Source organism: Manis pentadactyla, chromosome 7 (assembly GCF_030020395.1).
Source record: "Manis pentadactyla isolate mManPen7 chromosome 7, mManPen7.hap1, whole genome shotgun sequence".
NCBI lineage: Eukaryota > Metazoa > Chordata > Mammalia > Pholidota > Manidae > Manis > Manis pentadactyla.
Window position 1 is genome coordinate 68,664,491 of NC_080025.1, and position 24,295 is coordinate 68,688,785.

Here is a 24,295-nt window from a genome sequence, read left to right on the forward strand (position 1 = left end):
ACAAGCTGTCACACATGAACTTTTATTGAATGTGTCTTTTGACCTTTGGATCATTATGCTGGGTTCATCTGTTAAAACACGATTTTATCTTACATACCATTCTCCTTTAGGATCTCTCATCACTTTACAAATATTGTCATTCTCACTTATATATTGGGAAACAGAAGCTGTTGGAAAATGTAATAACTGACTTTTAGGTCATATGCTCTTAAATCCTGATGACTTTATAAACCAGTGAAATCTCTAAGACATTTGTGAACATGTTGCATTCTATTAAAATATGGATGTGCATTCAGAAATCTGTCACTATATTAATTAGTTTAAGGTAAAGGACACCAGGCTTTCCAAATCAATAAACACTAGAAAATGGCACACTCTTAAGCACTTAAAAAAGAAAAAACTGTTTGATACTGGAGTCAAAGTTATAGATTCTTCTTTGCTTAAAATTTAGTTCTTTTACCTAACGCTGTTCTTCTGCATCTTTGTGAAGGCAAGAGAGGGGAATTCCCTGAGACACATGGAAAACCATAATCTATGTATGTTTTGTGTACCCTTCTCCCGAGTTCTACCCATTAATAACATTTAATCTCAGAGATTTTACCATGAACTAACACTACCTACCTTCTTTTGAAGTGTGATCTAAATACCACAGTATTGTAAATCAATAGAAATGTCTTTTCCATAATTGAAACTGTCACAATGAGGCAAACACACAGGCTTCCTACTGACCCTTCTTACAAATTCAGTAAGATTAGGGCAATATTTTTTGTGTTTTAGATGTAATACCTGTTGTATTTTAATACATCATTCATATTTTTTATCTGACTTGTTATTTATAATAACAGCTACCCCTTGCAGGTTTTAAATAGTCTTGCTTTGAGATATGCCTTCAAACCTCCTAAAAAACCTATTTGAATCAGGAAATACTAGAGATATAATCATGTCAACTGACATTTCAGAGCCATTGGCCAATGTACTTCTCTCTATGTTGCCTCAATCTTCAGTGAGTTGTTTCTAGAGGCAGATTTTAGGAAATTTGTAAACTTAATACAGATGGCCTACATGGGGCTGTGTAAGTAAATGACAACAATACAGAATATCCAAACACAGGATGGCCTATTTAGAAGCTTGAAACTATAATAACGATCTGATAGAAACAAAAAGGAAAACCCAGAATAAGATCCCAAGAGCCTCATTAGATGGACATACCATATATAATAAAATGCATTGTTAAACTGAGATCGAGAGCTTAAACGAGGACATTTTAACACATCAAATGAATAGAAAATAGCACAGTTGTTACCCACTGAGTCAAATGAGAGAACTATGTTATACTTTCCGTTTCAGCCCATGAGTGTTCTTTTGCAATATACTAGCACTATGTGTCATATAACTGTTTCAATGAGATGCAAAAAAAAGACTATGACCACTAAAATACAAAAACAAAAAAGAATTATAATAGTGAGTCTTCTACTTCATCTTCTAATCCTGAAATACCTAAGTAGAGAAGAAACAAAACTCTACAACACAAGACATCGCAAACAAAGGGGAGAGGGAAAGAAAACAAAAAACTTGTATGGCAGGTACTGAATGCAGCAGTTTTTAGAGAATAAATTCTGAAGAGGCTTTCAAGGCAAAAATAATTTTTTTCTGAAAAACAATTCTACTGTTTATAGAGATGACTGTTTTTGATTTGGCATTGGAGAATCGAAATGGAGAACATGTTTTTCTAACTACTTCAAAAACTTGTAAAGATTATTAGAAATGCAGGACTTGGGTAATATGCTATGCTCAAGAATTCAGTTTCTAAGATTTAACAGATTAAAATTAGGTAAATGTAGGCATTTAAAGCGGTCTTTTTTCAGGTAGGATAAGAGTCCATTAAGGTAAAAAAAAAAAAAAAAAGCTAAAGCCAACAGTATAAATCCTTGCCTAGAAATTTGACAGGAAAACAGATGGAAGTGAAGCAAAAGCACATCTGTAACTCGTGGGCTCTAAATCTCTCATTTAGGTTTTAAGTGACACATTGAAAGTAAGCAAAAAAGCCCCACAACTCATTGGAGATCAATAAATACGGAAAGTGTCATGATCCTAAAAACACAAATCTTCAAAGGCAGTAATTGTCCAAATAGGACCATATATCAAAATAGACAATGCAAGTGGAATTAAAGCAAAGGACTATTAATTAGACCCCCAGGGAAGCTATGTGAAAGGGCCATCCAAACTGAATTCCTGGCATGGACAAAAGGAAAGACTGCAGAACAAAAAAGAGAACTGGCATAACCTACAGCTGGAATCCAGAGTGGGTTAGCATAAGCAAGCAAATGGACAATGCTTCCAAAAATGAATAGAATCCAAAAATAATACAAAACAGCCTTGAGGCAGAAAGTTGCAAGCAAGCCTCACTGAAGTGACTAGTATTTCCACACATTAACTCACAGGGAAAAACACACACATGCACACACACACACACACACACACACACACACACACACAAGGTAATAAACGCCACACAGACATAAATAACAGTATCTGAAAGGACTAACTTGCAAAGTAAATAAACACAATCTTTTCAGAGACTTGACTGTATACCATTTTACCTGTTCAATCAGCATTTACTACCTCACCATGAAAATCTGAGAGCAGTCCAGGTGTAAGGTATAACATTTAGTGCTTTAAAATATTGACTGTTGACAGAAACAAAGAATTATAGAGTCTGGCAAGCACTTTAGAAATCATTCTAGGCTAAGAACCTTATTTTAAACATGAGAAAACTAAGTAGTTGGACTAGAAAGTAGTGACACTAGTGAAAAAGAATTCATTAGTAAATATGTCCTGCCATGTTCTATATGATAAACCCAGAGAGTGAAAGAGATTCTTTGAATGAAGATACTTCTCCAGAGGCTGTCATTGATCAACATTGCCCTATGAAATTATTTTCTAAATTAGTTTCTTTATTATTTAATGTCTATTCCTGTCCACATCTCTTGTTCAAAATTTGCATTGTTCAAATTGTTCACACAATTTTCACCAGATGTCTCCAAATTCTTTTGACTACATACAGAAATAAGACCCATCCTCAAAATACAAATATTGTTAAATATGAAAGCAAAAAAAATAACAGTGATTTCAACCTTTAGAACTAATACAGTATCATCTCTTCCCTATAACCTTTGATGACTAACCTGACTCTAAATCCCCAAGAGACACAATACTCCTAAACACAGTTAGTTGATTGGCTCCAAAAGATGTATATGTGTGTAGATGACAGACACTTAACTCACTGTAATATGACCATGTATTTCCATTATTTATATGTCAATCTCTTAGATCATTCACTGCTTGAAAACAGAAATCTAAGTCACCCTTGCTTTGCAGTACCTTCCTCAGTTTCTGTCACATCCAAATTCATATGATCTCATTTAAGCCTTTCATTTCCTTGGTAAAATAATCATGGAAGAGATGAGTGTCCTCATTTTCTAGGTTAACAAACTGAGCTAGAAAGAAGTAGAGCAGAGATGTAAGGGTGGATCTGATTTCAAGTTGAGTATTCGTATCATTCAAGCACAAGATGATGACACCCTTACTGCCAAATCTGACACCTCATTTTGAGTCATCATCTTACCTGAGCCCCTCTGGTGTGTAACATTACTGACAGATGCTTTCTTCTTGAAACGAAGTTTTTTTTCCCTTGACTTATGACAACATTCTCGTCCACTTCTTCACTAAGGCAATCAAACTATTTCTATTTCTTCTCAACCGTCTTTGTAGACATTTTCTTCAAACATCATTGTCCCTCAGGACTGTGTCCTTCATCTTTGATCTGGCACCACAAATTTTACTGGGCAATTTCAGACACTTTTGTGACTTCAGGAACAACCAATATACTAGTTATTTTCAAATTCACTAATCCAGACATTCAGGTTTATATTTTCAATGATTATGGCAGCATATCCCAGCACCAAATCAGGTTTGATATGTCCAAATATAAGATCTATACCCATATACTTTTTGGTGTTTCATGTGTCAAATATCAGAAGGTATCTCTTTATGCAATTTCCTAATCTCTGCCTTATCTGCTGAAAACCACAGTTACTACAAATATGAGAGTACCTGTCTACAGGGCAAGTATCAAAATTTCTGGTATGGGAGAAAGGGAGAATTAAATTCACACATCTAATAGGATAGGGACTTACTGCAGCCTTTCATATATCATGGAGTCAGTATCTGCATTACCAGTCAGTCCTAACTATAAACAGGGATGATAAGACTTCTGGAGACTTCTTGAAATTTTCTGTATGTTTTCAAAGGAAAGCAATCAATATCCTATTATCCATTTATTTGTTATGCTCCTGTCATAAATACTTTTTCTCACTTTTGAGATTTTTACATGTGCTTTTCCTTCTGCCAGAAATATTCTTCCCCATCCCTGTCACCTTTGCCCTACAATTTCCTAATCATTTTCAACATCTGGTTCAAAAGTCACTTTCTCAGACAGACCTTCCATAACCAAAGTCCATTCTTTTTTTCCTAATTGTACCCTGTGATTTTTTTCCACTATAGAACTTAACACACTTCTATATTAATCTGTGTGTGTTCTTGTTTAATACATAAATTTTTCATTAGGATGTAAGCTCAGTGAGTACAAGTGTCATTTCTTTCTTTTTAACTTCTATACAATTACTGTTCATAGTAGTGTCATGCACAGGGTCAGTTACCAAGGAAATGAATCCTTTGATAGTCTATATTTATAACGTAGTCACTAGCTTCACAAGGCTATTAAAATTAAGATTAAACAACATTAAATATTTGGTTCCTCAGTCATATCAGTCCTAAGTCAACACTAAAGGCCACATGGCTCCTGTGTTTGAGAGTGCAGATCTAGAATATCCCCATCATTGAAGAAAGTTCTTTTTTTTTAAATCATTTTTTACCCTTATTTTATTTTATTGAAGTATCATTGTTATGCAGTCTTACATTTGTTTCAAATATAGAACAGAGTTGTTCAACAGTTACCCATATTATTAAATCCTCAGCCCCTCTAGTGCGGTTACTGTCCACATGGAAAGATACTACAGAATCATTGACTATATTCTCCATGCTACACTACTATCCTCATGACCAATTTATAATATGATTGAGAATTTTTGTGCCTCTTTATCTCCCTCACCCTTCCCACCTGCTCACCCCAACCCCTCCCCAGGAATCACTATTCACTTTTCAGTGTCTTGTGAGTCTACTGCTGTTTTGTTTCTTCTGTTTTTCTTTGTTTTTATAGCCCACAAGTAAGTGAAATCATATGGTATTTGTCTTTCTCCACCTGGCTCATTTCACTGAGCATAATACCCTCTAGATTCACCCATGTTGTTGTAAATGGCAGGCTTTCTTTTTTTATGGCTGAATAACATTCCATTGTGTATATGTACCACATCTTTATCCATTCATCTACTGATGGACACTTAGGTTGCTTCCGTATCTTGGCTATTGTAAATAGTGCTGCGATAAACATAGGGGTGCATATGTCTTTTTCAATCTGAGAACTTGTATTCTTTGGGTAAATTCCAACAAGTGGGATTTCCGAGTTAAATGGTATTTCTATTTTTAGTTATTTGAGGAACCTCCATATTGCTTTCCACAATGGTTGAACTAATTCACATTCCCACCAGCAGCGTAGGAGGGTTCCCTTTTCTTTGCTTCCTTGCCAACACATTTCTTGTCTTTGGGATAGCGGCAATTCTAAGCAGTGTGAGGTTATATCTCATTGTGGTTTTGATTTGCATTTCACTGATTACAAGTGATGTGGAACATCTTTTCATGTGCCTGTTGGCCATCCAGATTTCTTCTTTGGTGAGGTGTCTGTTCAGATCCTCTGCCCATTTTTTAATTGGGTTATTTGTTTTTTTGGTGTTGAGGTATATGAGTTCTTTATATATTTGGGATTTTAATCCCTTATCAGATAAATTACTTACTAATATATTCTCCCATAATGTAAGTTGCCTTTTTGTTCTACTGATGGTGTCCTTTGCTGTACAGAAGTTTTAGTTTGATGTAGTCCCACTTGTTCATATTTTATTTTGTTTCTCTTGCCCGAAGAGATGTGTCCAGGAAAAAGTTGTTCATGTTAATATTCAGGATATTTTTGCCTATGTTTTCTAAGAATTTTATGGTTTCATGTCTTGCATTCAGGTTTGTGATCCATTTTGAGTTTACTTTTGTGTATGGGGTTAGAAAGTAATACAGTTTAATTCTTTTGTGGTTTCAAATGAATTTTAGAACTATTTGTTCTAGTTCACTGAAAAAAGTGGTTTCAAATGAATTTCAGAACTATTTGTTCTAGTTCCTTGAAAAAAGCTATTGGTATTTTGATAGGGATTGCACTGAATCTGTAAGTTGCTTTGGGCAGAATGGACATTCTGACAATATTAGTTCTTCCTAGACATGAGCATGGGATAGATTTCCATTTATTGGTGTCTTTTTTAATTTCTTTCATGAGTGTCTTATACTTTTCAGAGTACAGGTCTTCACTTCCTTGGTTAGGTTTATTCCTAGGTATTCTATTCTTTTGATGCAATTGTAAATGGAACTGTATTCCTGATTTCTCTTTCTGATAGTTCATTGATAGTATATAGGAATGCAACAGATTACTGTGTATTAATTTTGTATCCTACAACTTTGCTGAATCCAGTTATTGTGTCTTATAGTTTTTCGGTATAGTCCTTAGGGTTTTCCATGCATATCATATCATCTGTAAACAGTGACAGTTTGAATTCTTCCTTACCAATTTGAACGCCCTTTTATCTCTTTGTGTTGTCTGACTGCCGTTGCTAGACTTCTAGTACTATGTTGAATAAAAGTGGGGAGAGTGGACATCCGTGTCCTGTTTCTGATATTAGAGGAAAAGCTTTCAGCTTTTCGGCATTAAGTATGTGATGTTAGCTGAAGAAAGCTCTATTGGATAGCACTAGTCTACACTAAGCAATTAACAAAAGAGTAGTAATAAATTAAAGACCTTTAAAAATCTATACATAGATTCTATTCATTCTATTCTGTTTATTCATATTTTCCTTAAGGAATCACCTCACAGGTCTCCCAGTCTGAAATCTTCTCAAACCAGAAGCATTCCTCAAATTATTGCTAAATATATCTACCTATCAAGTCATTTCTCTTCCTCAAATCATTTATAACGTCTCATCGCCTACAGGGTAGAGTTCAAAGTCCTTAACATGGCAAATTAAGACTTCTTATTTTCTGACTTACCACTCCAATCTCAAATGACATTGCTCCCCATACATACCCTTCAAGTTCCATTTACAAGACTGCACTGTTTCTGTAAACAAAATACACTGTCACAATGCTGCCTAAAACACCCATCCTCCTTTCTGTCCTTGCTATAGTCCTTCTTCCTCTGTAGAACTCCATTTCTGGGCTTCAGTGAATGCATGGAGTCCTCAGCTCTGACCTGCATCACATTATATTGTGATTATTTGTTTATGTCTCTATTACCTCACTATTCCGTTAGATTTTTTTTTAAGAGGGGGAACATGGCTTTCTTATATCTTAGTGTCTAGTATACTGCATTTTGCACAGATGTTTTATTTTGTTGTTACTGTAGAAATAATGAAATGATGAAATAATGAGTTACTGGGTTACAAATTTGAAAAGATTCACCCTTATTCTGAAAACAATTCTTTAATCGTTTTTGTGTAAATTTTTCCTATTTCCAAAACCTCCTACCCCAAAATCAGCAAATACTACTTAGTCTAATAGTAAATATATTTGACAGGTCAATAAAACACCTTTTGCTTAGCAGCTGAAGAGATAGGGAGCCCTTAAATTGTCAATAGGTTTTCATTGGGCTGAAGGTTATCAGTTAAAAATGAAAACAATAACAGAATAATAAAACCTAAATATTTCCAAATAAACAGGTACGGTGGGAATATCCTAGTGGAACAAATATTATAAAGGACTTCCACATTACTGAAATGCTGTATAAACTTACTAAAGTGTAAACAGTTAATTCTTAATTCTAACAAGATCTCTTCCTTCTTAGATCCTTGCATCTACCTGTTGAACTCAATTTTGTTTCATAACATAAACATACATTCTGTAATTATTTATTGAAAATAGAGAAACCATAATAAATATTTATTATAATAACTCCATGGTAGTAAAAAAGAAACAACAGAGAATAATCTGTTGCATAAAATGTCAGAAGACTATTTTTATGCAACACTAATATATCACAGCAACAATAATGATGCTGAATAGTTGTTTTTAAATTAAACCTGTTGTGTTGCAGGATGTAACAGTTTTTATAAATTTCAGGTCATTTTTAATCTCAGTGAAATTTCCACTTAGAAGTGCTTACATTTTGCCACACTTTATTCCTAAATTAATAAGTAAAGTTAAAAACATGGGCAGGGCATTCTGTAATTAAGAAATTACAAAGATGTAATTAGAGCCAAATATTATAAACATTTGACCAAGGGAACATATGTGTACTGGGAAATTCTGAAGATGGTACTAATTGGAAACAGTGACTGAGTGAAGAGATACACTAATGTGAGGCTTCTATTATATCTTTTTAAAAAGGAAATTCATCCATCACATGTCCTTATTTGATCTTACAATTTGTTAGCTTTTTACCCAAACACAATAGCATGACAAAATCTTGCTGTGTGGCCTCAGAGTGTCTGTGGTGGGAAGACTCATCTACTAAAATTCTCTCTGCCTTTTCAGTTCTATGGGAGTTTGTTCATAATTTAAATAAAATATCCCATGGTGACACTTAAAGTCTAGATTATATTTTTAATATAAAAATATATAAATGGAGCAAATAAAATTTTCTTTAATATAGTTCTCCACATTTCAGATTAACTTGCAGTTTATTTAATAGCAGAATAAAAACATTACTTTGTTATAAATGAATTTCTACCACATGGATTAGACCTATCAAAAAATAAGAATTGAGCTGGTTCACAAAACATACCCTTGTTATATACGTTCATCAGAAAGTGACTCTTGAAATACATTTAATTGATCGTAAAGCTCTTATGACATATTTAACATAGCTCATTTATAGAAACGATGTCAATCCACAGCACAGGTTTTCAGAGTGGAGATACTGTTGTTATAAGGCATGCTTCAAATCGCTAACACACTATGACTACTCAATGGCTATTCAGCTCTAGGCAAGAGGCTTCAAGAGAAATTACAGTGAATTCTTAGACTGAAAGAATGAGGATGCTTCTTAGAGAATCTGTCCCCTGGGGGTGAAGGGATCAGTGGGAGATAGCGTTACTGAGTAGGACGCTAGGTAAAGAATGATCTGCATTCACACGTTGGCCTCCTTCAAAAGCTATGTTTTAATTTGCTCTTTTTAAAAGCAGTGATGGCTTGTGTTTCTATGCCTGAAAGTGTTCAAAAGCCTGAGGGTACAAATTGAGACAAAAAAATGATAGGCTCAGATGGAAGAAAAATTAAAAATTTGTACAGGACCAAAGAAAGCTTCCCACTGAATATGTGTTAACTTAACATCTCTTCTTCTTAATAACTGGTTTATGCTGAAGGTGTCTGGCTATTTAAGAAAAGTTACTTTAGTGAAGAAAAATCCAACTAAAAAAATGATATCCTGAAGTCAAAAGTATGATTCCAGTAGCATTATTATTCTACAAAGCTTGTATTCACTCAAATGAGAACTTTGATGGCACAAAATGGAAGTATTTCATAGAGTTTCTGTTTTCCTATAATTTACATAAAATCACAATATTAAAAAACTAACTGCAGTGTTCTTTGGAATAAATGCTTTTTGCATTTTGGTTTAATTGCCTTTTCCCTCCTTTTCCCATTTTCTCTCAGAACCTAATTTAGATTAGTGTTCTAGAAAATATAGTAATACTATAACCATATTTTCAACTTATTTGATCCATGTAAAGACACATAATTTCACTTGTGTGATGTGTTTTGATAAAACTACAGGATATGATTCTTTTATTAGTGTCTAATTACTCTGGTGATTATGCTACTTTCAGTTTCAAAATAAGATTAAGATATAAAAACATTTTAATTTCCATGCATTTGGACAATGCAGTGATCTTATGGGTTATAGTAATAACTGGCAAAGTATAGCCTGTCATATCTGCTAAAGAAATCTAATTCAAATATGGGTAACAGTTCAGGCACTGGAAAAAATAACCTGTCATATTGCAAAAACTGATTTTTTTAACTAAAAATTATACATGTAAGGCAGCATGAACATATCCTACTACTTATGCATAATGGACAGTAACTTTTACTTCAACACTAGATGATTAACAGTTCACACATATACATAAATGCCTAAAGTAAAAGAAACATATCTTGCCTTACAAACTCTTCCAACTCGAGAAAGGATGGTCTTATCAGAAGTACTGCCGTCTTGAGATGATTCACGAAAGAAGAAATATATTTTATCATCATCTGGATTATAGGTATCTGGGATGGGGAAAGTTCCAATAAATTTTGCTCCTGTTCAAAAGAAAAAAAGCTATAAATTAAAATAGTGAAATAATTCAGCCAAATAGTACTGGTACCTTTTGTATGTAAAACATTTGGCAGCAGAATAAGAAAAGAAAATGAACTGTGAGAGGAATGTGGGAAATGAGACATATACACAAATAAATATGACACAGTGTAGAAACAGGTATTAGCAAGAAGAGGTCCTGAACAAGTTCTCTTGTAACTCCAGAGAGCAGGTGAGAATACGACTGGCTGACAGTCACAATTATTGCAACTTAAGTAAATTACTTAGAAAGTGCTTTCAAACCTGGAGACTCCATGACTTTATATTTTTCTTTTGTATGATGGAGTCACTCCTTTTTAACCACAATGTCTATTCTGAAAAACTTAGGAAAAACTATAAACATATCCCAAATTTTTATATATTATGATGCTATTTGCTGCCTTTTGTGTAACTGCCAAAAGGAAAAAAGAAATAAAAATAATGGTGCTTGAGTCGACTCCACTGTAGGCTCTGGCGACGTTCTTTCCATATTTACATTCTGCTTCTGCCACTTACCGGGAAGGAGACCTTAGACCAATTATTTATCTTCTCTATGCTTCAGTTTTCTCATACCTAATATGAGGTTAACAATATCATCTACCTAGCAGGATAGCTGATATTACAACCAAGTGAATTAATATATGTAAAGCAGGTACCATCTGGTAGTGCCTTACACATACTTAGGGTTCAATAAATGTTATTTATTATTAAGATGATGGTTGGCATGATAACCATTATTATCATTATGACCACAAACAAGAGAATGATGGAATACTGAGTATATCCATACAATTGTTAGAATAATATGTAGTTAAAAACAAAGTAGTTCTAAACATACTGGCATGGCAAGATTCCATAATACACATTCAGAGAAAAAATGTCATTGGATTAATTACAGATTATATTTCAGTGCTATGATAAACTCTACTTGTGCTAGTCCCCATTTTAAACTCATGCATTTGTTAAGATAAACCAGTGACTTTCCTATAGTTTCTGTATATTTTCAGTTCAAGTAATCACAATATTATGTGATACAGGTCAGAGCTGAGAACTCTGTATTCAGTGAAACTCAGAAATGGAGTCCTACAGGGGGTGCATCAAGGAAGGGAAGGATGATAGGCATTTCAGGCAGCATTGTGACACAGTGAGTTTTGTTTACAGAAACTATTAATTTGCATTGCATCAAAACAAGTCAATTTGGGTTACTAATTCCTTATTTAATAAGTATTGGACATTTTAAGTGTTATTTTTAAAAATTGTGAATTAACCAGTTAACAGATATATAAATGACTAATACTAGTTCAGAAATAATCCTTTTGATTAAAGTAAAGCAGTTGTTATTGAGAGAGAGAGAGAGAGAGAGAGAGAGAGAGAGAGAGAGGTCCCTGGGGAATGAAGGAGGTCAGTTAAGTGGAAATACAAGATACCTAGAAGGAAGCACAGAGCAGTTTAGGAAGGAGAAGCAAGAAACAAGAAAAGACAAAAAGTTTCCCCCCAAAAAAAGAAAAAGTGGGAGGCAAAAAAAGATCAACATTGCTTTATTGCCATGTACCCCAGGAGTATTGAAAATCATCCCCCTGTAAATCTAGAGCAGTTAGTCAATAGCTCAGTAAACAAGACTTCTTCAATAGACAAAATGTAATGTTTGATTCCAAGTGTTGGGTAGTTCAGTCTTTACCATCCCAGCCTCTCTGTGTCAGCCCTGGGTCTCCCATCCAATCTCTTCTCTCTTAAATGGTAAGTCTTGAGAGGAAAAGAGAGGGAGAAACACATGCATGAAACTTTCTCCCCTTTGTTCTTTATTATTTCTCTATTCTTTCCCTGGAATTTAGAACCAATGGATTCTTATAGTCCTGATAATCTCACTTTGATATGGTCCTAGATTACATTTAAAAACTACAGTTTAGAAAAACCATGTAAAGGGTTTAAAAATTTATTTTCTAATTAATCTTAAAATAGTAAGGTCCATTAACAATTCCACTCAGGGTTTGTGTATTTTTCCCTCCACTCCCTCTTTTAAATTGTTGGTAAATCACAGACATTTGGTTTTGAATCCCTGAACAAAGTTAAAAATCTTTTGTAGTGACAAATTAACACTTGTAATTTTTTACTTTAATGTATTATGTTTTCTTTAAAAAAAAAACAAAACTCTGTGGAGATAAATTTTCCTACATGTATGGCATTAGAATTTCAGCAAATTCATGACAACAAAAAATATATTTAATTACTATTATATTTAGGCACTTAGGATCTAAGAAAAGCTGCTACGATCAAAGAATATGAAAATGAATAAGAACTGACTCTTCACTTTAAACCAGTTACAATCTGGATTAAAGAAATACTAACATATGGCCAAGATATGACTAGGGAGAAGGCCCAATCCTGATGTTTTCAATGACTTGAAAGGAGATGGCAACAATGTGAATAGAAAAAGACAACCAGCAGTGGGCTCCCACAAACATAGACCAGGCATTAATAATAATCCATAGAACTTTTTTGAATTTACAGATGCCTAAATTCAATGCTACTGACCTGGATGAAAATCTCCAGCTGCACTGGCAGGTGTATTATAAAAATATAGAAATACAAAAATAAATAAAGCCTTATAGGTGATTCTTATAAGCATCTAAGTCTAAGAGTCACTGAAACCTTTTATGTACACTGACATTCCATATATGGGAAAAAAGATATAGCTAAGACTCATTAACCCAAGGCCAATAACACAGATGCATGGACAGACAGACAGGGCATGGGGCACAGGGACTGATAACAAATACAAATTCTTAAGTAATTAGAGTGGACCAAAAAAGGTGTAAAACTGAAAATATACAGAAACCATAGGAATATCACTGGTTTGTTTTATCTTAACAAATATACTAAAAATGGGGACTAACAAAAATAGAGTTTTTTGTAGCACTTAAATATAATTTAAGTAGAAGTTATACACGTGGCATGATGATCTTCATAATGTTAGTATGCTATCAGAACTACTTAATTATTGAGTTTTGTTTGTAATTTAAAAAATAACATAGTCATACAAAATTTACACAGAAAGAAAATGAAACTCAGTGATTTGAAACTGAAAATAATTACAGGTAAAAGGAATTCCAGTGTGAGGGAGGGTTGCTTGTAAAGTTTTCACCAGACATTCAGATGGGTGAAGTGGTTACATAAACCAATTGTTAGATCTTTGCTTGTTTACAGAGTTCAACAAAAGCAACGATTCTACAACAGAGCTGAATGTACACAGTCTAAAAGGAGTACAAGACAATTCATATACTCCCTATTACAGAACAACCTACTTTAGATATGAGAAACATTATCCAGGTGTTGCAAGCTATGACCATTTGAAATAATCAGAAGGTAGAGTTACACCAATCCAAATTCCAGGAATTTCATTCATGACATCAGTGTGGGAAACAGAACAGATGCTTTTCCAAGTTAAATTTCTTTTAACTTTCAACTAATATATAACATGAAAGGTTTGTTGTGTTTCTGCAATGACTATTGGTTTTACTGAACTCTCTTTTCAATGTTGGTTCTTTTTCAAGTACTGTAAGAATGCTATTTTGAAGAACTGTAGGAAAAATTGAATGATGAAAGAGTTTAAGCCAAATGTTTATTATATGAAGAAATCTAATTATGAAAAAAGAGTTAGTATCAAATAGTTTTCTATTCTATGATTTAAATAATGAGCATACTTATGAGTTAAAAATAAATACAAGTTTCAAGAATAGAGTTTCTTGCAGATACAATTGCAGGTCCTGTCTTTGAACATTGATGTTAGCATTTTATGATAGAAACTCTTTCCTGACTTGCTGCCAAATCTGGGTAAAAACAGGTAACATTTAATCAGTATATAATATGCATAGTTGTTGAATTAAATAATTTAAAATCATACCAATAGACACCTGGGCTTTATTATAGCACATTTTCCCCTTTGGCATTTGAAACAGGCCCTAATAGGATTGGAGTTTGAAATCATGCGTTTTCACAAATGAACTCTTAGCATGACATCAAGGCACTGCCAAATGAAAATGGCACAGACCCACATGGCCCGTAGGACATATTACTTTCATTTTTCCCTCTGAATCTCTTTTTTTTACCCAGATAAGCAGACCTACATCATGACATACTAGATAGTGAGCTCCTTATTTTCCTGTACTTCTCCTTGTAATATCTTTCTCCTACCACCTTCTAAAAATGTTATCCTTTTGTGTGGAAAGAGAATTTATAGACAACAGAGCACTCCAAGAGAAACTTCAAAAGAAACTGCCTCCATATGTTGAAAATGAAATTTAAAACAAAAGTTCTCATCTACTCCAGCAAAGAAAACAAAAACATATGCATCTGAGGCATCATTGTTTTCATTTTCCAAATGGTCATACTTAGTCCTATCTTAAAATTCTCACAAAAACTCAACAGTGTTGAAGTAACCATTTTGGCTTGTGTCTATATTCCTATTTCCTGATCCGTTCTAGGATTAAGTTGATCTAGAAAAGTGTGGAACCCATCTAAGGCTTCATCTGATCTATCCACAGTATTTCATCTTTGCAATTTTTCATTCTTTGGGTGAGGTATTTAACAGACAGATTAGTTCCTCAAAAAAGGAAGCAGGAGTCCTACATTTTAAGTCTATTGAAACTGGATTAGACAAAGTCCTAGAGGAATTCTCACAGGGATTCTTGGACTGGTAAGTGAAGAGGTTAGCTGATTCTAGGCAAGGCAAAGAACAAAACATGGCATACACACAAGCATCAAGGATTTTAAACTCCCTAAGTGGTTCAGTGATAAAAAAGGGACTTATAAAAGATTCATGTGGGATCATATTTTTAAAAGTTTAGTTATTTAAAATCAGCATCTTATCTACTCAGTTGCAAATTCGATTTAATTTTTGTAGTTTATTAATATTAACAAAATATCAGTTTATATTTACAAGACTTTAGTTCATCACAGACATGTAAAAAGTAGGATTTTAAACTAAAAATGAAAATACAAAAAGAAAACTTTAACAGAAAAAAATTATCAAACTGTCTAACCAGAAGTAAATAATACAATGATGTAACAAAATATAGGAGAAACTAATTAGATATTGATATTGAACCCATTATTTGAAATATTAAATATCTGTCAGGTGTTTCAATCTAGCAAGTTTTATGGAACCCAGGAGTGAGCTTCATATCTACAAGTTAAGCAAATAGTAAGAAAATTTACACACATGTAGCATTATGTGATTGCGGGCTATACTATATCAATAAACAAGTATGCTTTAGTCCAGCACAAATAGAGATATCTGTGATCATGGAAATGTTTTGTATCTGTGTTGTTCAGTATGTTAGATACTGGCCCATGTGGCTGTTGAGCACATGAAATATAAGTAATGTAACCAAGGAACCAAAATTTAAATGTATTTAATGTTAGTTAATTTAAAATTAAATAGCCACATGTGGCTCATGTCCACTATATTTGAGTGCAGCTTTACAGCAAGTAGCCTGTATCAGTAACTGTGCTGTGTAGGATCCAATGTTAAGGAAGAAACAGAGCTTGTATCCAGTAACTGCCACCAAAATGGCAGTCAGGTGGGCTTCCAGATTGATATGCTACTCTTGTCAGAAGTTTGGTCTTTTAATAGAAGAATGGGGTTGGCAGCTAGGAGATCTGGATATAGCTTCTTTATGTTGAGTCTCAATTTGTAGAATATGAGGTTGAATAAGGTAATGTCTGAGATAACAGCTATTCCCAATAACCTCCACAGTTCCTTTAACAACCATGGTATTTTGTCATACCATACTCCTGACTCCAGCTGGATGGTACCACTGACTTTTATCTTTGGAGCACAGGTTGACTTTATGTGGCAAATGGAGGATAGAAATGCCCCCTAACAAGGCAAACTTTTGCCTTAGCATGTCAGGTACTTCTTTATTATAAGAATTTTACATTGTTTCTCAAATTTCTCCTTTTCTGTGCCTTAGCTTTCATGAACTGAGAAGCTCATGGTTGATCAGGTCTCCTGAAGCACTGTGCTCTATCAATTCTGGCCATCCTGTTCCTCAGCAAATGTCTGATCTAAGGCTCACACTAACCCCGAGTTCAGCTGGTCTTCCATATCACTTGCCTAACCACAATTTACCTATCTACCTGACTTCTTGCAACCAGACCCACATCCTCAGTTAGCTGCTGCCCAACATGGCATATAGACATGGACCCTGTTTCTAGTGAGGCTGCAAGAATAGGGATGTGAAACCAAAAGAGCAGAATTCAGGTTGAGGTACTGCGTCATAAATGTGTCCAGAGCAAGAAACACATACCTATGTTTCAATTTCACATCCACTTGCTATGGACTCTATGTCTGACTTCTAATCTACCTCCATATGTTAAGCGGATGAGCATTTCTCTCAGTATTATGCCAGTAAATTAAATACTTTAAAAGTGACTAACATGGTAACTAGCATGAATACTATATAAAATAATTTTGAAGCAGAAAAGACGGGGATATGAGGTGAAAAAAACCTATAGGAAGATGGTGGCCATGGAAAGAACAAGGCCAATAGCTATTTAGAAGGAAGTAAAGGCCCTTAGTGATAGATTAGATAAAGAGGACGAAGGAGAGGAAACTTCAAGATAACTGGGTGGACAAAGTTAAGAAAGTTATGATAGATAAAAGTCAGGAAACTGGTATTGAAGGGCAGGGTAAAAGGGAAATCAAGATAAATTTAAGTTAGATTCAAAGGATTTAAAATTTTAAATCTAATTAGTCTTATCTATTTATATCTATATCTGTATCTGTATATATTTGAAGAAAGTCAAGAAAGGGATCACAAACAACTTGTAAAAATCTCAAAGCACGTTAGTGGCACAATAAAACTAAGGCTTAAATAACTTGATTCCCACATTAAACTACCAGTTTCTTTTAATCTAAGATGAAAATGAAAGACATTCACATAAATATTTTTAAGGGCATTCAGTTACAGGAAAAGGTTGGAAATGCAGTTGTAGGAAACACTAGAACACAGGGAACAGTTGAAACTATTAGAATTGATGAGCTCACAGAATTATGAAACTTGGAGAAAGAGAAGGAAAAGATGGCCAACAATTTAAAATGCTATAGATATCAGAGAATCAGAGCATTCAGTGTGTTAGTCCCACCTCCTGCCTTTCTCACCTTCAGGAATAATAATAATGATGGTGATTATAATACTAACACTGAACTGCTCTTAAAATTGTCTTCTAACAGACTTCCTTATATGATCTAATTAATCCTTACAACAACCTGTGAATATAAATTATTAGTACACCGAATTAAATTGGACACACAGAAAGGTTTGACCAAGGTCACGAATCAGTGACAGAATTTAAACCTAGGTAATTAAGTTCCACAGAAACAGAGCTATAATTTTTGTCTAAACTAGGATATTTTTGAGAATTAAAGAAAAATAGAGCAAAAGTGGAAAAGTGCAGGGCAAATCAGGTTCCATGGTCCCCCCGGCTACTAACCACAGGCAATCTGCCCTGAATGTTGTAGAACCATAAATGTTCAAATTCTTATATAATTTGCAGTCTTCAATCTGTTGAGATTTCTCTACTGTATATAGTTTCTCCTTCCTTCCTTCTACTGACTTCTTTAATTGCAAAGTTTTCCTGGTACCCAAAACCTTCTCTTAAATTTCTCCCTCATATCCTTGGATTTTTCTATTCCCAAACTAACTCCCATTTTGGTACTGTATATTCCCATGTCCACATCTCTTGCCACTGCCTTTGTTCCTGTCCCATCCTCATTTTCCTGTTTTCTTACAATGGACTCTTCTTTCTGTGTCCTAATTATCTTTTAGTCTTCCCTTCATGCAACTATCAGTTACCTTTATAAAAAACTAAGATCTGATTCCCTGATTAAGATCAGGGAATGGGTGAAGGAGGGACCTAAAAGGCACAAACTTCAATTATAAATGCAATAAGTCATGGGGATGTAATGTACAACATGGTGACTATAGTTAATAATATCATATTGCATATTTGAAAGTTGCTAAGAGAGATCTTAAAGGTTCTTAACATAAGAAATGTGTAACTATGTATGGTGACAGTCTGTGGGTAAAATTACAATATTTCCAGAATCTCTCACCTGGCCTTAGTGCACCTCCATATTAATAGGTTTCCAATGGGTGGAGAGAATAGTCCATCATCATACCAACAGGTAATTACAAGGGTAAGGGAGGGCACATCTGGACTGGAGAGGTTGGGTGGGGCCCCTTTTTCTGCAGCAGGGTTACAAGAGACACGAGAGAGCAGAAGTGGGCAACTGCTTGTAAGCAATTAACAGCTTTCTCCCACTTTATTTCTCCCTTTGACTGATTTCAGTTTCAAAGGTATTTTGCCCTGGGATTTTCCCCCTGAGTTACACAGTTGTTAACTAGATTTATTGTGATGATCATTTTGCAATATATACAAATACTGAACCATTATGGTGTACACCCATAACTAATATAATGTTATATGTCAATTATACCTCAAAAAAGTGTTAAGGAAAAAAAAGAATTACACCGCAGATAATTTCCCATTGGTTTCAGCATAACATTTACAGCAAAAAGCCCCATCTCCCATTACTGTCTTGTAATGCTTCAGACATCTGTCATCCCTGAGGTCAGCAGTCCCGTACAATTTGCAGGCCCAGTGGATGGAACAGCATTCAGTATGCCATAGGCCCTCAGAAGTTGTTTATTATGAGAATGTTAAACCAACTCAAGACTTACTGCTTTGCAATTTTCTAAAAACATGCTCAGCAAATAATAGTTGAATAAATATTTCCTACATTTATTTCTTTAACAATGCTGCAGACTTCTTTATGGACATGTTACAGTTAAGGAAAAAACAGAATCATCTCTGAAGTATGCTATTTGCCATCCTAAATTTGGTGTATTTCTGAAGGAAAATCCCCGGGCAAAATACCTCTGAAACTGAAATACGTCAAAGGGAGAAATAAAGTTTAAGGAACCCATTTATTTCTTACAAGCAATTGTCCCATCTCTCTCTTGACCAGGATGCAGCAGCAGAGAGCTCCACCCAACCTTTCTGGTCCAGATAAACCCTGCACATCCTTGTAATTACCTACTGACATGTAGATGAACCACTTCTCTCCACCACCTGAAACATCTATTGATATGCAGATACACTAAAGCCAGGTGAGAGATACTGGAAATATTGCAATTTTACCCACATTTGGGAAATAGAATCTATACTTCATTTTAAAGCCATACATATATTTTATCTGGTTGCCTAAACAGATAACTATGATTTTCATTGGTGAAATCTACGGAGTCATTCTCAAACCAACTATTTCCGCAAAAAACTCACAATGCTCAAGATACTTTGCCTTGCATGTGTGTTAAGAAATGAATGAGTAATCACCTAGTAGGGGCTGTTATAAATTTGTTTTGCCCTATCAATAGGGTTCTCTTTTGGTCAGGGGAGATCACATTGTTGTCTAAACAAATGGATCTGGAGGTTTTGACTAAAGAAATGTTTTAGAAATGTTTTTTCCCGTTTGTTTATGTTGTCACTGCCTAAATGATACTAAGAGAGAGAGAGAGCCCATAGGAACAGGTCTCCTCCACTAAAGTGCATTATTTATGGTGGGAATGAGAAATACAGTTTGAATGATTAAATAGCAGTGTCACGTTATTCTGCCAAGCAGTAGAATAAAGTCCTATGTTAATTAGAAAGCATTAGAAAATCATGATAAAACTTGATCTGTTATAAGGCAGTGGAGAAAAAAAAGGGAAGCCTTGCATTGTTCCTTAAATTTAATAAATTCAGTTTGGAAGCTTTGTTTTTTGTTTTTTTTTAACTTGGAATATTGTATAACCCTTAAACAAAAAGTGATCAAAATAATGTCAGTATCAATATACTTAAAACTTTGGAGGGCCATGTCTTAACCCAAACGCAAGCCATCTTTAAACAAAAGCTGTTTCCATTACAATCTAACCTCTTTCTATTAAGCTCATAGACAGTATTTGGCTTACTCATTAAAAAACATTACAGGAGAAAGATTGCCAACTTGACCCAGCTCTTCAACAGACAAGTTTTAAGATCTTGACCAGATTACTCAACTTCTCTGTGGCTCAGTTTACTTATCTTTAAAAAATCACATAATAATAACATACACTTCCTATGCCATCATTAATATTTAAAAAAGCAATTCGAGCATAGACCAGTGTCAAGGACAACAGCACACTCTCAGTAAATGCTGGCTATTATTATATACTCAACAGGTTCTGGAGATTTGTTAAACTTACTGGGGAATTATTCCAACTGTATTTTATAATGATGAGCTAAATCATTTATCCTAAAACACATTTGAATGAATAACAATGAGTTTCTTATCTTGCCAAGCAAAGGCAAAACAATCAAAAGTAAGAAAGTCACTAACCGTTGAGCCAGTAGTGCTCAGAAATGTCAGTCCTGATGTAATGGTGGTCGTGAGTAGGCCCAAGGGACCGCGTGAATGCAGTATCTTTGCCAAGGAAATCAGAAGCTGTTCCAGAGTAGAGGTACTCATCTGGGAGGGAGAAAAGAACATGCAAGACTTCTAAGAGGATAGCAGCAGATACTATTTATAAGATACTAATTTTACAGCATGAAACTGAATATATTTATTACTTTACATCAGAATATACTGTTTCACAATTTTCACCGTCAGATTTTGAAAAAAATGCATAGTTGAAGATAAGATAACTCAATAAACTCTGGTAAGTGATGCTAGAGACTTGGATAAAAAAAAGGCCAAAGCCTTCTGAATTAATAATTGCACATACATTAGCTTCACCTGTGAATGAGCTCTTCTTTCCCCTTCTCCTCACAAATCAAACATATATCATAATTAGGTCTTTTTTGTAGCAACACAAACATACAAACACACACACACAGAAAATATTAAAAAGTAAATGTGAATTGAGAAATGGATTGTGTAATTAGTATTTACTTAACCAACACAACCTCAATGACCACAACTCCTCTCTGCCTAACCTCTGCTGAAAGGCAGCTTTCAGCACTGAAGTCATTCTTTGTAATTATAACATGCTGCATTCCTTGTAGCTAATCATGTCTCTAATAGTTCTGATAAACAGGAATTCCTGAAAAGGGAAAGATGTTGCCATTACTGCATACCAAACTTCTAAGTCCTGTTAATTATGTATAGTGCACATCCAAGTTTTAGGAGGCAGGAGACAGGAGGGGACAAGAGGGCAGGAGAGAGAGGAGGTGGTGCAGAAAGAAAAGGAGTGGGAAGACAGGAAGAAGGGAAGGAGGAAGATGAGGGGGAGAGGAGGGAGGAAGGAGAGAAGGGAGACAAAAGCTTGGAGTGGGGAGAGAAGGGGGAAAGAAAAGGATTGGGGGGAAGAGGGAAGCAGGGGTCAATGTTCCCTAATGCTAGTCAGCACATGGGGTGGGGGTGGGGCAGGAAGAATGCTGTCCCTACAGTAGAATATGTTGCCCCTTCGAGAGCTAAACCCTCTATTTCAAGAAATCTTTATAGTCAGCTATTTTGGGCTTTACTTAATAGACCAAAACAAAAAATGGCTAATCTCTACAGAGCACTTAGATTCTTTAAATGCCTAAATATATGAACAGCTAAAGACAGTTTTATCACCGAAATCCAATTTTCCTCAGAAACAGATCTTTAAAATTCTGCCTTTGTGTAAAGGATTCAGATGCTTTCTAAATCTCTGACTATAAACGTTCTACTAAACTAAGCAGTAATTAAGTAAGTTTAAGTAAGCCATTTACTGAACTGTTTGAGACAAACAACCTAAATAATGATAATACTCAATCCAAAGGAAAAAATAAAACAAAACACAAAAGAGAGAAATCCAGCATGTAAAGTAAATGTAGATAGATACGGTACCACTTCCAACTCTTAAAGCATTCCCCTCAAATACATGGTAAATGGCAATACTTCATTGTGGAGCAAATGTTTAAAAATAGAAGAACGAAAATAACATCAATAAAGACATTGTTTAAAAAGTTTGGTAAGAACAAAGGAAAGGAGCATTAGCTTGAGACATAAAAAATGTGGATATTTGGGTGTTTTGTCAGAAAAAAATGGTATGTTTCAGCCTAAAAATTGGATTTGTATATCCAGGCTTTAAAACTGTGTCTTTTTTGTATATGAATTACTTAGGGATTCCTAAGAGGGGTCACCAATGCCTACAACCTATTGTTTTTTTATTAAGGGTGTGTCAAGCCCACTTGACAGATCAGAATCACAAATCATCTACCTCATTTTCTGAGGATAATGAGTGAACATTAGTCATATAATTTTCAAAACACACAAAAACACACAAGCTTTCACTTCAAAGGAAGATCACTAGTTCTCTCTAAGTGAAAATTAAAATGTCATGGTGCTTCACTCTTATCGCCTATTCAAACATTTGATAGACAAGTTAAACAAAAAGAGACTAAAGTCATGAACAAAACCAAGACAAAAGGAGTCCTTATAATGGCTGAAATTCAGAGGTCACGCCAACATTCCTCAGAACAGGCTTCAGACCACACAGTACTGCCTTCTTTAAACAGGATAGTCACCTCATAAGGGAATGTAAGATGTATACAAAGCAAAGGGAAGACTGAATGTGCTAGCAAAAGTTCTACATTTCCATTAATATAATCAGGTTATGGTGAAATTGGGGGGAAAGGTTCTATTATCTGTGTTCTATAATTTGATTCATTTTTTTTATTATTTTATGTATTTTGTCTTATAACTAATCCTTCCACTCAAATTTTCAACATACTTTCTGATATATTATGTTTAAGGAATTGTTAAATTTAACTTCTATAGTAAGCCAAATAGGGACATAGTTTAGTATAATAAAACCTGAGACATCTAAATGTAAAATCATAGAGAAAGTGAGCATGGGTCATTTGCATTAAAAAGAATTCGTTTAAAAAGTAATTGTGCAGACATCAAAGATTGTTGGGGCCTCACCTTATTGATAAGGATGCTAAATGTAGAGAGATTTGGCAATAAAATACTATAATCAAATAGCCAGTAGAAGACTAATCCAAAATAATCCTTAACTCAAGGAAAATGTGGTCTACTCTAGACATACCTTTTCAGAAAATCACCTAAAAGCAGAAACTGCCTGTCATTGATCTTACCTGTCATCACTGAAGCAAAAGGCTGCTGAGGATCAAAAGGACATTTCAGTCTGCCAGACTCCAAATTATGTGTGTCTAGTTTGAACATAACTTCCTGTTATGAAAAATATTAACACAAATGAATTTTTAAAAATATCAAAGTTAGCAAGAACACAGGAGATGAGAACTCAATTCTAACGGATTAATTCAATAAAAACTGAGCACATAGTATGTACATCATGCCCTGCTCCTTAACTCACTAGTAAACAGTATTTCTGCCAAACCTCCATGTTTTGATTTACATTTACCCAAAGTAGTAATGATAATACTGAATGAGTTTTTCAATCGGAAGTGGTAACATAATCATCAATTCATTTAGGCTGAACCACTGTTATAAAAATCGCCATCAACCACACATATTTCTTAAGCCTACTAACTAATTCGTTGGCCCAAATAAGCTAATTTCCTCAGCTAAAAGATAAATTTGCTATAAATAATTATACTTTCAGAACTATTATGGCCTGTTTACTTAAGTATTTACCACTTTACCAAATTACTTAAGCCTTGTGACATTTTGTGATTTTAGTGACATGAAAGTGTTCTAAGGCCAGGCTGCTCATTTTTAGAGCT

The 24,295-nt window shown here is 34.5% G+C and overlaps 1 protein-coding gene across 1 annotated transcript in view; it reads right to left on the minus strand.

Moving 5' to 3' along the window:
* Positions 1-24,295, minus strand: part of SEMA3D (semaphorin 3D) — a 186,486-nt gene that overhangs the window by 48,457 nt on the left and 113,734 nt on the right. Inside the window, exons 6-8 of the mRNA XM_036931702.2 lie at positions 23,687-23,780; positions 20,961-21,089; positions 10,364-10,506 (exon numbers count right to left, since the gene is read on the minus strand). Coding sequence (XP_036787597.1) covers positions 10,364-10,506; positions 20,961-21,089; positions 23,687-23,780 — 366 coding nt within the window. The remainder of the gene's footprint in view (positions 1-10,363; positions 10,507-20,960; positions 21,090-23,686; positions 23,781-24,295) is intronic.